Consider the following 14216-nt stretch of genomic DNA (forward strand, 5'->3'; position numbering starts at 1 on the left):
CATCACAACCATCACCAGTATCATCACCTCCACCATCACAACCATCACCAGTATCATCACCACCAGCATCACAACCATCACCACCATCACAAAACCCATTTCTCTCGGCCCCTTCTCCCTTCAGCTGCTCTTCTGTGGCTCTTCTCTTTACAGTGAGGCTTCTCCATCACTTCTGCATATGCAGCACACCTAGTGCACACCAAGTGCACTTTCTGATCCCACATGTCTGCAGTGAAGCCTGAGACCCAGAGCTTCCAACAAGCTCTCTGAAGGCGCGGACACTATAGGTCAGAGCGTCATCTCTGAGCAGGAATGAGCTCTCTCCGTTTGACCATAAAGCCTCTAATCCGGCTGCCGCCTGCCTAAAAACTTTGTTGTCAAGGCCTTCAATGTTATTAACTTTGCTGCATCCAATGTTCAATGTGAAATCCTAACTCGGCTCACTGTATCACATGATCAGCACCCATCCTCACTCTTTTCTGGTTGAAACCTTCTCTTTCAAGAAGCCTGATGCCCCACTTGCCTCCCAGCACGTGGCGGCTGCTCGGCTTAGTTTACTGTATACTTTTCCTCTTCCTCCTCCTGACCTTTTAAATGTGGAAGCTCCTGGGGTTGTTTTTCACTCCTGTATTTATAGTTCCTGATGATAGCTTTTATGTGTTAAGAATGTGTGGAGAGAGGTACTTCACATTTCCCTCAGCACATTGGAGTCCCTCCTTCAACTCCAGACCTAGCCTAGTGGGTTTCTCTGGACTTGTGCACTTGGATGGACATCTCAAACATGTCACACCCAATGTTGACATCCTGGGTTTTTTCTCAACCTCTTGCCACCTTAGGAGAGGTGAACCCATTCAGCTAGAAAGTGCCGTCTGCATTCTTTGGACTAGTTCAGAACATTTCATTAATTTCTCCTATGGGTGTTGGTGCCATGAGTCGCCAGAGCAGGGACCCTTCTGCTGCCAACGGTTCTGGCTCCTGAATCTGGCTATAATTACCTTGTGCAATCTCCTATCTCAACCAAGAAAGCCCACTCTCATGTTCTAGTGCCAGTTCTTAGTACTGAACCCAGCCAATGCCTAATCTAACAGGTCATGCTGTTTCTCTCCTTAGCTCACCGAGGCCCCATCCTATTGAAATGGGACCCCAGGTTCTGTCAAGGTATGCAATCCACATCCACTGACTCTCTGCCACCTTCAGTCTCTCCCCCTCTCTTCTCCCGTCTGTGCACTTTATATCTGCATGGTTCCCAGAGGCTTCTTGCAGCTCTTGAAGAGGGATATGACCTTCCCTCTACTTATCTTTAATTGGAAGTTTCATTCTTATGAGGTCTTCTTTAACCTTCATCTCTGATAATCTCTCTTACCTTGACTATTTTTTATATTAGTCTTTTAACAAAAAACTATTTTGTTTTTATTTGTGTGTGTGTGTGTGTGTGTGTGTGTGTGTGCGTGCGTGTGCGCGCGCACGCGCGCATGCAGACTGGAAACCAGAAGAAGATGTCTGATCCCCTGGATCTGGAGTTGCAGGTGGTATGCTGACCAATGTGTGTGCTGGGAACCAAACTCTGGTTCTCTGCAAGTACAGGAAGTACTCTTAATTGCTAAGCCATCTCTCCAGCCATCTAAAGTTCTCATTAACTTCTACTAAGCTCCCTAGTGGACTTTGCATCATATGGACCAAGGTTTTATCTGACTCAACTTCTTCCATTTCTTTGGTATCTAGCATAACTCAGCACAAAGTAGGTGCTCAAAAATATTTGTTGAAAAAATGGCCTCAGTTTTCTGAATGTAGTTGTCAAGGTCAGCCTTTAGAACAAGGCCAAAGTTAGCTCATGTCCATCAACATATTCCAAAGCCTGCATTTTCAGTGAGGTGGTATTTCTCTAGCTAGATATAAAGGTCATACCTTTGTCATATATGTATCATTAGTTGAGAGCCAAGAGGTGCAGGAGTGATTGATTAGCATCTCCAAGCTGCCAGCAAGGCCAGTCAGAAGTCTGTCTGAAGCAGAGCAGTGCTGGGTGTCACTGCAATGGGTGAAGACTTTTACCCTGAGCTCACCATGTTAATCCAGGTATCTCTTTTACAAGTGACTACATATTGTGGAAATATTGAATTGATAATGGTCAGGGACTAGGCTCAATAAGTAGATACTTTCTTTTTTATTTTTAAGTCACACACACACACACACACACACACACACACACACACACACACACACATCTGTGTGGTCATGTGCGTATTTGTGCCTGAGAAGACCAGAAGAGACCATCAGTTCCCTGCAGCTGGAGTTGCAATTGGCTGTGAGCCACTCATGTGGGTGCTGCCCCTCTGCAAGAGCAGCAAGGGCCTTAACTAAGGACAATCTCTCCAACCTTGGCTACTTCTTTACAAAGAGGATCCAGTGATTTAGCATCAAAACAGCTTTAAGAAGAGATTTCTGGTGGCTTTCATTCTGAGAAGATATTTAAGTTGGTCTCTCATAACTTGTATAAAATGGAATGCTCTAGCAAGGATCGTGCACACTTAACTTGAATGACACAAAAAGAAGGAAAATTTGGAAGTGGAGGAAGAGCATCAAGGAGACAAGATGAAGAGGGAGTCAACAGATCATGTGCCTATGCTCACATGAACCTTGGAGATGTGCCACCTTGCTGTAATCAGTAGACACCAATGTTAGTCTCATGTGAGAGGTACTTCCCCCTGCCTCAAGCCTTGCAAGAAGTTCCAGTTACACTTTTCCTTAAGGCAAAAAAGAATAGGCTATGATGGTGCTGAGCCCACCAACAACTTTATAAAGGCTGCATATCAAGAGGAGGACAGGGAAGACAGACTCTTTTGTCTTTTTTGACTAATAGGCTCACTGTCTAAGAGCATCCCCTGATCTCTGAAGACATGACTTTGTTGCTATTAATTTGCTTACACCGCCATAGATAAAGTTGGCCAAGTGCATAGTATACATGAGCTCCACTCCACTTAGGGGAGTATGAAATTTTTGCCCCCACCTCTTTCTCACTCCTAGTAAGGACCAGGGATTTTTAACAATCAAATGCAGAGCTTAGAGGCTGGGGCATTAACTCAGTGGCTGAGTGTTTGCCATATAAGCCTAGTGTCCATCTCCAAGATAACAAGAAAGAAAAAAGAATCTGAGTTAGGACAATAGAAAATATTAAATATCCATTTTCAGCTAAACGTTACTTGGGAAATAAATGGGAATTAGCATAGGAAAAGTCAGAGAGAAGCAACTGCTTGTTACCTTCAAGAACACAGTCAATTAACTTTCTATTTACAATTCTCAAGAAGAAATTAAATCTCATCAGATCAACATGGAAATAATAAATAAAGCTTTAAGAATATAGATGCAGAAATGGAACACTGGCTTGGTGGTTAAAAGCTCTTGATGCTCTTGTAGAGGACCTAGGTTCAGTTCTCAGCGCCTACACAGCGAATCACAACCACATCTAACCCTAGTTCCAGGGGATCTGACACCCTCTTCTTACCTCTGTGGGCACTATAGCATGTGCTATACTTAACATACATGCAGGCAAATCACTCATACATAGAAGGTGAAAATAAACGTAAACTTGAAAATGAGAACATTCAGGTGTTATTCCTGTGTGTGGAATAGAAGCTCCCCACCTCCATCTTCCTGCCATGGAAGCCCTGATTTAATCTGTAAATTCCACGGGTAGTTTTGCTGTGATTGTTCAGTGACAAGTGCAAGAGTGTGACATGGGTTGGTCCCAGGGTCTGATTCCATTGACAGATAGCCTGAGACCTCTACAATCTGTTTCTTAATTTGAAAAACAGGATGACATTTCTGATCCCACTTGCTTGTGGAATTGTGACAAGGGTCCAGTGTAATTACACAGAAGAGAGGGAGTTGGCACTGACTCGACAGGAGTCCCTGACATACAATAGTATTGGTGGGCATACAAAAGAGGGAGAGGCCATTGGCTCAGCAGGAATCCCTGGTATAGAATGGCCTTGGTTCTCTTTGTCATATTGATCTTCTGGCCTCTGTGTCTAAGATATACATCTTAGGTACAACTGTTTTCCTTTGTAAAAAGAAACCCTAAGTGAGAAAAAAGAAACTTGAGAGGAATACAAACCACCTCACAGTGTTCCAATTGCTGGCTTTTAGTGCAGAATCCTGTCATTCGGACATGTTGCATAGAATGTTCATTTTGAACTCCTTCCTGTTCATTAGAAAAACTTCGGGGCAAAATTTGAATTCAGATCTCAGGAACTCAGTGCTGTCCAGTGGGTACTCTGGCAGGATGTGGTCACAAACAGAAATTGGAAAGAGTCTGGCTTGCTTGAATCCCCTGGGGGCCAGGATTTGGGGAGGACAGATGACCCTAGGAAGGCAGGAACCAGGTCTTCTTTGTATTACCTTTTTGGGTTAATACTCTACAATGCCCCATCTTCTCTCAAACTCTGCTCCCCCCCCCCCGTGTATTTTGTTGCACGTGGAAGAGCAATATGGGAGTTGAAAAAAAGGTTTTGGGCCAAATGATGCAGTGTGGTTGGAAAAGCCTTGTGCAGATTTGGCATAAAAATGAACTTCTCCGGGAGAGGGCTGCTGGTGCTTGTTGTTCATTAATATGCTGAAATGATTTCGCACCCCCCACCCATTCTGAAGGTTCTTTGAGACTGATTTCTATTCAGTTTTCTGGGGAAAAAATAAAATGGGTATGGGGAGAGGTGTGAGGGGGCAGGATGTAGAATGTATGCAATGTAGAACTTACAAGAAATACCACCACTTGCAAGGCGCTCTTCGCTACTTAAGCCCAGGCGCGTCAACGCTTCGATTCAGAGAGAGGCATCTTGTAAGGAATACAGTGGGTAGGGTAGCGCAAGTTTCTTTCTCTAGTTCCACCAGCTAATCTTGTGTAGTTTTGGACTCTGGCCAGGGGACAAGCATGCTGGGAGGCAGCTTCTCTTGGACACCAAAACAATGACACACACTGAGGCTGAAGTCATGGCTTGGAGGCTGAAGAGTTGCCTCTGCTGGTAAATGCTTACCACACAAGAACAAGGGTCTCATTTCCAGCACCCATATAACAGCCAGACTTATACCTGTCAGTCTACTGTGGAAGGGGGCAGAGACTTTGGCATTTGATACTCATCACTCCAGCCTAGTCAATCACTGAGCTCCTGGTTCAATAATGAGAGCAATGGAATACTCCTGATTCCAACATGTGGTCTCCACATGTACCCCCATATGTACACACACACACACACACACACACACACACACACACACACACACACACACAAACACACATATCATAGTCTCACACAAATGCAGTTCCCTGGTAGGTATACAAGTATATATTCTTTCTTATGGATATTCTCAGCAGCGTACAGTAGAGTACATCATTGATGTGGTCCCAGGTGCATAAATGCCAAAGTATGTGTTTTCTTTTTGGCTGTGAACCAGAGACACTCTGGTGCAACAAGTTACTGCCTAGCATGAACCATCTTGCTAACACGAACTTGTCTTTTGTCAGTGCACGGCCAAGGAAGAGGCGGGTACCTGGCTGAGGGTCGGTGTAGTCCACGGTGTAGCCGTCCAGCTGTAGGAGTTCCTGAGGCTCTGCCTTCTTTTCTCGATAGCTGCACATGGCAAACGTGTACTGGCTGACCTGCAGGACAGAAAATCAGACTGTGAGACTGTCCCACCAAGACTCACGCCTCTTTGGAAACCATCTACATTGAACTGAAGCCCCAGTGTGCCATATTCTCATTCACATTGGATATAGCATCTGACGGTGGCCCACAAGGTTAGAGTGGGTTCATGTGCAGAGTGGAAATAAGAGTTTGTCCCGGCACTTAGTGGGCGATTAGGAACAGCCAGCTCTTCCTATCATTATGGTAGTTGGACTTGTATTTTTGTCCAGTGTATGCATTTCATGTGGGTACCCATGTAAATCTGTGCATGTGGCAGAGGTGGGGGTATATTTACATGAATGTGAACCTGTGTTTGAAGGCTAGAGTTTAGTTTCAGGTGACATTTATCCACCCTGCTGTTTGAGACAGTACTTCTCATCAGCCTGTAAGTCACAGCTGCGCTGACTGGCCAGCCAGCCCCCTTTGATGTGGTTTCTGGGCTGGCTCTCCAGCCTCCTATCTACTATTTTGAGACAGGTCTTCTTATGTCTCAGGTTGGCCTTGAATTTCTGATTCTCCTTCTCCTATATTCTGGGTTCTGGGGTTACATTCAGCCCACATTGCTGTTCTTAACACCAATTGGGTTAAACACACACATTGCCACTCTTTTGTGACACAAGGCTGACTGAATGGCAACAGTTCTATGCATTTTACCCAATATAATCTTCGCCAGTAGAAAACAAAAATTCCTTTTTTTTGCAGTTGTTTAAAAGGCTTGGAAGATAGCTTGGTGGGTAAGACACTTGGCCAGCAAGCATGAGGACCAGTGTTCGCTTCCCTAGCACTCTCGTAAAGCCAAAATGGGTAGTGCGAATCTGCAATCACATTGCCCCATGGAGAGAAGAGAAGCAGAGATGGGAGATGCCCAGAAGCCCACAGGCTGGCCAAACTGCCATACACGGTGGAGAGCAACAAGAGATCCTGCCTCCAAACATGGTGGAAGTCAAAGAGTGACGCCCAAGGTTGGGTTTTAACCTGCTCCGTGGCATTTATGCCCTTGAACGGACACAAAGCTATGCCCCCCCATCCCACATTCACATATAACAAGCTGTACTTGAGCTCACACAAAGATATGCATGCCCACCTCTCACACATTTGAACTCACACAAAGCTACGTCCCCCCAAACCTCGCATTCACATATAGCATGCACTGCCTTTGTCAGTGTTGAGCTTCTCGATTTGTTTTTGGCTACTTGCTGCTATTGAGGGGGCCCTTGCAGTGACTTGGTAGAGTCTCCCCTCCGTCTTAGACAAGTGCCGCAGTGACATGCTGTCACAAGCAATGAGCACTCGACTGCTAGGTGCCAGTCACAGCCAGGCAGCCCCAAGCCCCGATGGCATGGCCGTTGTCACTGGCGCCCTACATGGCAGCCCTCACTTTACTGATATTGGCATTCCATGGCAGTGCAGGGTGGTGCTCCAAGCTGCAGGCCTGCCTCCAGGACCCTGTTGTCACTGTGTATGCAGAACTGGCGACGATGCTTCCCTTTTCTACATCTGGCCTATTGGCAAGGAGCCTGTGGCAAAAACAGGCCTACCCCCAGCTTCCAGCCAAGCTCACAGGCACATTTACCGTCATCCACGTATGTCAAGTGCCTCACTGAAGGACTGCCACAGCCCTCACCCCTTATTTTCCTTTATTGAAAGAGACAATTCTAAGACTTTGAACCCAGCCAGGGACAACTGTAGTCTCCTCCACAGTGAGACTGGTCTCTTTTTAAGGGCAATTAGAAACTGGTGCTTTCAGGCTCCACACTAGGTTTCGCTGTCCCGAGTCCTGAAGGTTCAGAGTAAGAGGAAAGAGCGCATTCACACGGCTGGTTTGTCTGCTGCTGCCCTCTGTTGGTTTCTCATGAGAATTTTACTGCCCAGTTTGGGATTCTGAAGAATGCACTGTCTCATAGGCTAGACCAGAAGAAGAACTTTCATAAGGGAACACCAACTAGTTCCTTATAACACGCAGAGCACCCCAAGAGTTCCCCTTCTCCTACAATGGATGTCTGAGTGCAAATGGGGGTTCCTGGCCAGGTCCAGTAAACTGTCATCTTTCTGCCTCAAAGTCCTCGTCTGTGTTGCGCTCCCTTCCTCCTCCTCCCCTCATCCCTGTGCATCAGCTTGTTACTGGGTAGTTACTGAGAGTCCCACATCACGTGTGAGGCCCATACAGAAATTGCTCTATTGGTGTGCGCAACTAAATAGTCCCTGTGCATCTGGCCCCACCATTCAGCTCTTCCCTGTAGGTGACCAGTCCTTTGAATGTGCACCTTTGTTCTAGTTACAGTTTCACAAGCAATAGGCATTTGTTAAATGAGTCTGACACATGGGGGACATATGTTTAACCCATGACACCCTTCTCCATGATTTATGGTGTCTCTCCACATATAGTACCAGGCCATTCCAACCTGTGGCTGGCCCTACCCACAAAAAAAAATCCTTCATGATGCCCTCACCACAAAACAATGACAGGAAACACTGCTAGATCTCGCCTATGGCGATGTAGATGAGTTCTTTCACCTGGCTACAGGAGACAGGGTAGAGCTTGTCGTGAGGTGAGCCAGAAAGGCGCCAGTATGCACTTGAGGTCCACATAAATACAACAGCAAAAACGTCTGCTGCTGAGACGCGTGCTTCTACTATTACTGAACCCTTAACGTTTTTTCTTTCCTGTTTTAAGGGCTCCCTCTCTGCAGTGCTGTCTGCTGCTGCCCTCTTCTGGAAGTACTGATGACATGCCCCGCAGGCTGAGGCTGTGTGACTTGGTTAAAAAAAGAAACAAAACAAAACAACTCCCCCTTCCAAAAACAAAAAACAAACAAACAAAAAAACCCAAAAAAACAAAAAACAGAAAAACAAAAAAACCAAAGCAAATCAGCAGCAGCAACAGCAACAACAACAACACCACAACTAAACAAACCTGAGTTGCCTCACTGGGAGTGTTTTTTCTTTAAGATCCTACAATTTACTTTAGGATTCAACAGAGGGGAGAGTATCCTTGGACTATTGTCCTGAGTTATAGATGGATCTTAGTTTTCCCAGAATGCTTGCAGGTCCCCAAGGAGCTGACAAAGATTTGGGAACTTTCAATTTTTAAAGCTGCGACATCTTATTAATAGAAAGCTATTCCCAGTGAAACGCAGGTTTCTCCCTAATCTGCAAATTTGTTCATTTTGAAAAGTTTTGGGACTGGACTCAGGTTCTCGCACATTTTAGCCACATGTTCTCCACTGTGCTTCAGAGCCTGGGAGGTGACGCAAGCAGTGCAGAGTAGAGGTCGAATAGTCGCGAGCGATGGCACAGGGCTTGCCGAGTCCTGGTTCATGTCCAGCGGTGGCTCTCTGGGCAGAAGTGAGGGCGGGCTTCTGGGACTCCCTGGGATTTGATCAAACTTTGATTTTTTACAGGTGACCAGAATTTTGCTACTTTGGCTCATGTTCTGCTGTTTTTTAAATAGAAAGGAGCTTATAAAGGGTCGGGCAGAAGTTGCCAACATCTCTGTGTGTATTGGGTCAGGGAAACAACAAATAGGCAAGCTCTTTGAAATCAGACGAGTGAATCAGAGCCTTAGTTGAGAGGGCTGAAGTCTGAGTGCTTATCAGTAGAGCATGATAGTACCAGCTTAGGTCCAGGACCCTTTTCCAATCCCCATAACTGAAAAACTAAAGTATAAGACAAAACAAAACAAAACAAAACAAAACAAAACAAAACAAATCAAGGTGTTGGGTGTGGTGCTATACAACCTTAATCCCAACACTTGAGGGGCAGAAGCAAGAAGACCACCAGTTACAAGGCAGACTGAACATACATACATGTATGCATGTATACTCAGTGAGAGCCTGTGTGTGTGTAAATGGGGAGATGGGGGTGGACACACACACACACACACACACACAGAGAGAGAGAGAGAGAGAGACAGAGACAGAGACAGAGACAGAGAGACAGAGAGACAGAGCCTCTAAAAAAAACCCAAAAAACTATTCAATCAATCAAACAAAAACAGACGATGAAGAGGGTAATCACTAGAGATCCAGTTTGGCTGTTTCCTGTCATCTGTAATCAGAATGTAACCCTATGTACATCCTTCAGAACTGTGTGGAAACATTCTTACTTACAACTTACATGTCTTACAAACCATTTTTCAAATAACAGTGAATCTTTATGGGTTGTTAAAATACTGCTAGACAAGTCATTTTATTTACGAATGCTATTTATTCTATTCAGCTTTAGTATCTGTTCTGAAAGCTGGAATAATGAGAAATTTCAGTCCTGATGTCTGTAGGAAACCAGAAACAGAGAGTGTGGGTTTAGGGAGCATACACATCATGAATGAAAAGTCAATGAATCCTAGGAACTTTTGTGTGCATAAACTTCTCTGGGTACCAGACCCACCTAGGTGCTCAGTTGGATGAGACAGATGCAGCCTGAAGACCTGTGCTGCACTTCATAGTTAGCTGTTCATCAGTCACCATCTTTAATTTTTTAATTAATGTTATTTATGTGTATAGATGTCTTTGGTGCATGTGTGTCCGTGAGCCACTTGGTTGTAGAGGCCAGTAGAGAGTATCAGTTCCCTGGAGCGGAGGTTATAGCTGGGCGTGAACCACCAGATGGCTTCTGGGAATTAAACCTGGGTCTTCTCAAGACCACTGCACAATCTCTATAGTTCCATCAGGCTCTCCTTTTGAACAGGTCACATGAGCACGCTGAGCCTCAGTTTTCCCTAATGTTAAATCTGGAGAAAATTTACATTCTCTGTAGTATAGATATCTGCAAAGACCAGCTTCTCAAACACTTTGTGAACTCCACAGAACCATAGAAATATGCTATTATTAGCATTTTAGGGGAAATTTAAAATACAATTTGGCAGTACTGACATTAGGTTGAAATACTTTGAAGAAGTGGGAAACCAAACACCTCCCTTTTAAAACCAGAAATAGTTTTCATATTGGAGAATAACAATACACTTTTTCAGACAGGTTCTCAAGGTTCAAGGCTGGCCTTGAACTTGCTGCTTAGCCAAGGCTGACCTTTAACTTCTGATCCTTCTGCCCCCACCTCCCAGGAATCCATTAGAGTTGTTTGTTCATGATGTGCTGGGGAGAGACTCCAAAGCCTCGTGCATGTTAGAGTCTGACTGTACTAACTGAGCTATCCCCCCAGCTCCAAGAAAATCAACTTTAAGACATGAATGGTGAAGAGATGAGACTTTATTATCTGGAATGGGCACACATTTCCCTTTGACTCTGCATTCGTATATCCAGATCAGGGACTCTGACTACTGAATGGAGCTCTGTGGAATTGGAGTCTTTCTAGTTACCAATGGTTTGTCCAGTGTGGTCAGTTATAGTGATGAAGGCACATGTAGTCCTTGCCATGCTCCCATAGACTGACAGTGAGTCCCAAGGAACTCCCTGATTCAGGATGTCAAAGACCCCTGTCATTTCTGGGTTACAGGCCGCAGCTAAACTTATAGGGCATGCTTAGGGATTTCAGGGACCAGGGCTGAGGAGGCCTTGGTGTGCTGTTTGCATATAATTACCCAGTTAGTTTCTTTGATCCTTGGTTCCATGAACAACAGGAACAGGCAATCTGTGGTCAATGTCATGAGACCAAGGCAGGACACTAGAGGCTTAGTGCTGGCTTCTCCATCACTGTGATAAAAGAGCTGACATGCCACCTTCAGAGCCTACTTAGACTCGTGAGGGATGAAAGGTCTGATCTCACTGAGGCAGAGGCTTGATTAGTGTGTGGGTGTGCTACCATAAAAGACAGGCAGCACCTCTTAATCATGAGAAGCCTCTTGGCATCCCACAATGCATCTCTCCTGCTCTCTAGGAATGCCACAGAGCCTCAGACAGCCTGTGCCCTTTTATGTTTTTCCAAAGTCAGTACACAGCTTTTTTTTTTTTTTTTTTTTTTTTTAAGCCATGGTGTGATTTTCATCTCCTCTTAAAGGAAGTCTGTGTGTGAAGGCCCCAAAACATCTGTGTTCCAGTTGCACAGCTCAGAAAAAGCCATTCTCTTCTTTTGGGTTCAGTACACAGCATACAGAAACAGCTTCTCTTACATCTCCCCCCACCCCGCCCACCCAGTTTCCTCCCCTAAAGCTGCTTCTTCTTCTTCTTCTTCTTCTTCTTCTTCTTCTTCTTCTTCTTCTTCTTCTTCTTCTTCTTCTTCTTCTTCTTCTTCTTCTTCTTCTTCNTTCTTCTTCTTCTTCTTCTTCTTCTTCTTCTTCTTCTTCTTCTTCTTCTTCTTCTTCTTCTTCTTCTTCTTCTTTTTAAAAGAGAGAGGTCAGCTACTTGTATGAGTGTGTATACATGTGTGTGCACACACATGTGCATTATGTTCACACGTGCACCTGGAAGCCATTACTCTCCACTTTAGTTTTGGAGACAAGGTCCCTTATTGAAACCGAAAAAGGACAATTCATTCAGACTGGCTGTGCAGTGAGCCCCAGAGAACTTCCCATCTCTGCTTCCTCGATACTGGGATTTACAGCAGTGTAAATTATTTTAATTAATTTTTTATATGAGTTCTAGGAATCAAATGCTTGAATGTCAAGCACTTTCCTGAAGGAGTCTTCTCCTAGCCTGAGATCAGCTGCTTCTAAACATCCTTTCATTTTCATTTTCACTCTCATTCTCAGAGAAAAGCTACATGTTGAGTGAATGCAGAGGGACCCCATGTCCTGGCGAGAGAATGCTTACTTCCTCGCTGGGAAGACGCTATCAGCTACTGCCTAGACCCCATGACCTGACTTCCTCAGAACCACATGGCATTGCCAGGAATGGTTCCTCTCTGCCTTTATCTTCCTTCCAGCAGCTGTTGAAGGCATCTGTGGACACTTGGAAGGTGTGAGTGTGGTGTGGGCAACACAGAAGCACCTTAGGATGGATTAGAACAAATTTAGCCCCAAAGCAGCGCAAAAGCATCAAGGGTATACTTCAATACAGTTGTAGGCTTGACAAGGGTTGCCAGAAACTTCTGCAGTCACTTAGATCCAAGAGGGAGCTGCCACACAGTGAGAGTCAGTGAAGGCATGGCTCCAAAGAGAGGTCAAATAGCTCAAGAAGCATGATTAAAAGGTGCCTCACTTTGAGATGTATTTCAGAGAGCACTGCAGTGAACATTTTGAAGACTGAGTTATGGCTTCTGTGCCCTGGAGGAGGCTGTGTGCTGGATAGAGTTAATGGCAAATTTAATGGCCAATTGAAAAAATTTGAAGTTCAAACCAACAGCAAAGGGGGTTGGTGGAGTGTTTTGAGAATGTTTATTATAAGTCTGTAGGGAAATTTTTAAATGCATCTGGGAGAGTGAAGATATTTTAAACATTAGCAACACATTATTGGTCTCTGTGTGTGATTCTACTTCTGTGTGTAGGTCTGTGTATCTACGGAATTTTTGTGGTATTTTCAGCAATAGTCTAACTGGCAAAACCCAGAAGACCACTAAAAAGGGAAGATTTTACAGGTATGGGAGGAAGAACCGTCTGTGTGGTTCTATGAGTTTATAATCTGGAAAACAACATGGAGCTCAATGCTCAGGCTTTGTGGCCGCCATGTGCCATACCTCAGATCAAAAGCATGCATTCATCCTGCCACATCTGTAATACAGATAGTTCTTGAGATTGATGCCAGAGTTGAAAAGTTACCTGCACCAACACAAAGAACCTTTTCTTCCACCTCTTCCACACATTCTTACCAATGGTCCATAAGTACCTGCAGGGAAAAGAAAGAGCAGCACCACATTAGTGCCTGACTAGTATGCCTGATGTACTGTTACCATACTCACCAGGAAACCTAGCCCTCATCCAACAAGAGGCTGCAACACACCCAGATAGTGTGAGGGGAAGCCTCAGGCTCAAGACTTTCTCCTTTCAATGTTTACAGCTTGTCCCACATTGACACAGTCTATGATTCACTTGCTATTTTCTTTCAATTGTCTATGTCATCATGAATCACATCATTTTGAAAGAAACTTTATAACATGGGTTTGATATACTCATTATACAGAACACACTAAAATACATAATAATCCATGCTTGTGTGGAACACTGAAATGAACCTATATATTACTCATTTTATGAATATACTTGGGGCAGGCTTAGTCTATGGGGCAAAGACTAACATCTTGGACCACGATGGAACCTCTATCTGCTCTCCTTAGTCTTGGCCTCTCCTCCAGACATTACACAGAAGCTGCGGGGTTTTCTAAAAGGTCAAATCCGGCCATAAGTTTCTCCTAAATAAGGTTAGGACGCCCTTGGGCAGGGTACTTAGGCAAAGGTCCTATCTAAGATGTGCACACTAGCTGCAGGTAGAGAAGGTGTTGCACATAGAGAGGAAGCAAGACAGTACGTGAGGTAGAGACGGTGGCTGGAGCACAGCTGAGGCAGAGTGGCTGCCAGATCACCGGAAGCTTGGCGAGCCCCATATCACGGTGGCGAATGTCACCTCAGTCCGTAGTGCTGTTGTAGATCGCTCAGCTGACCCTGTTAGCATTCTTGCACTATGTGCTGAGATCAGATAGCAATATATTCATGGA

At 44.8% G+C, this 14216-nt stretch overlaps 1 protein-coding gene across 22 annotated transcripts in view; it reads right to left on the bottom strand.

Moving 5' to 3' along the window:
• Cadps (calcium dependent secretion activator) overlaps window positions 1–14216 on the bottom strand; it is a 447247-nt gene that overhangs the window by 152583 nt on the left and 280448 nt on the right. For all 22 annotated transcript variants that reach the window (XM_029541729.1, XM_029541726.1, XM_029541724.1 and 19 more), the window contains exons 9-10: window positions 13324–13390; window positions 5542–5650 (exon numbers count right to left, since the gene is read on the bottom strand). In XM_029541729.1, the coding sequence (XP_029397589.1) occupies window positions 5542–5650; window positions 13324–13390 (176 nt within the window). The remainder of the gene's footprint in view (window positions 1–5541; window positions 5651–13323; window positions 13391–14216) is intronic.

Source organism: Mus pahari, chromosome 8, assembly GCF_900095145.1.
Source record: "Mus pahari chromosome 8, PAHARI_EIJ_v1.1, whole genome shotgun sequence".
Classification (NCBI taxonomy): Eukaryota; Metazoa; Chordata; class Mammalia; order Rodentia; family Muridae; genus Mus; species Mus pahari.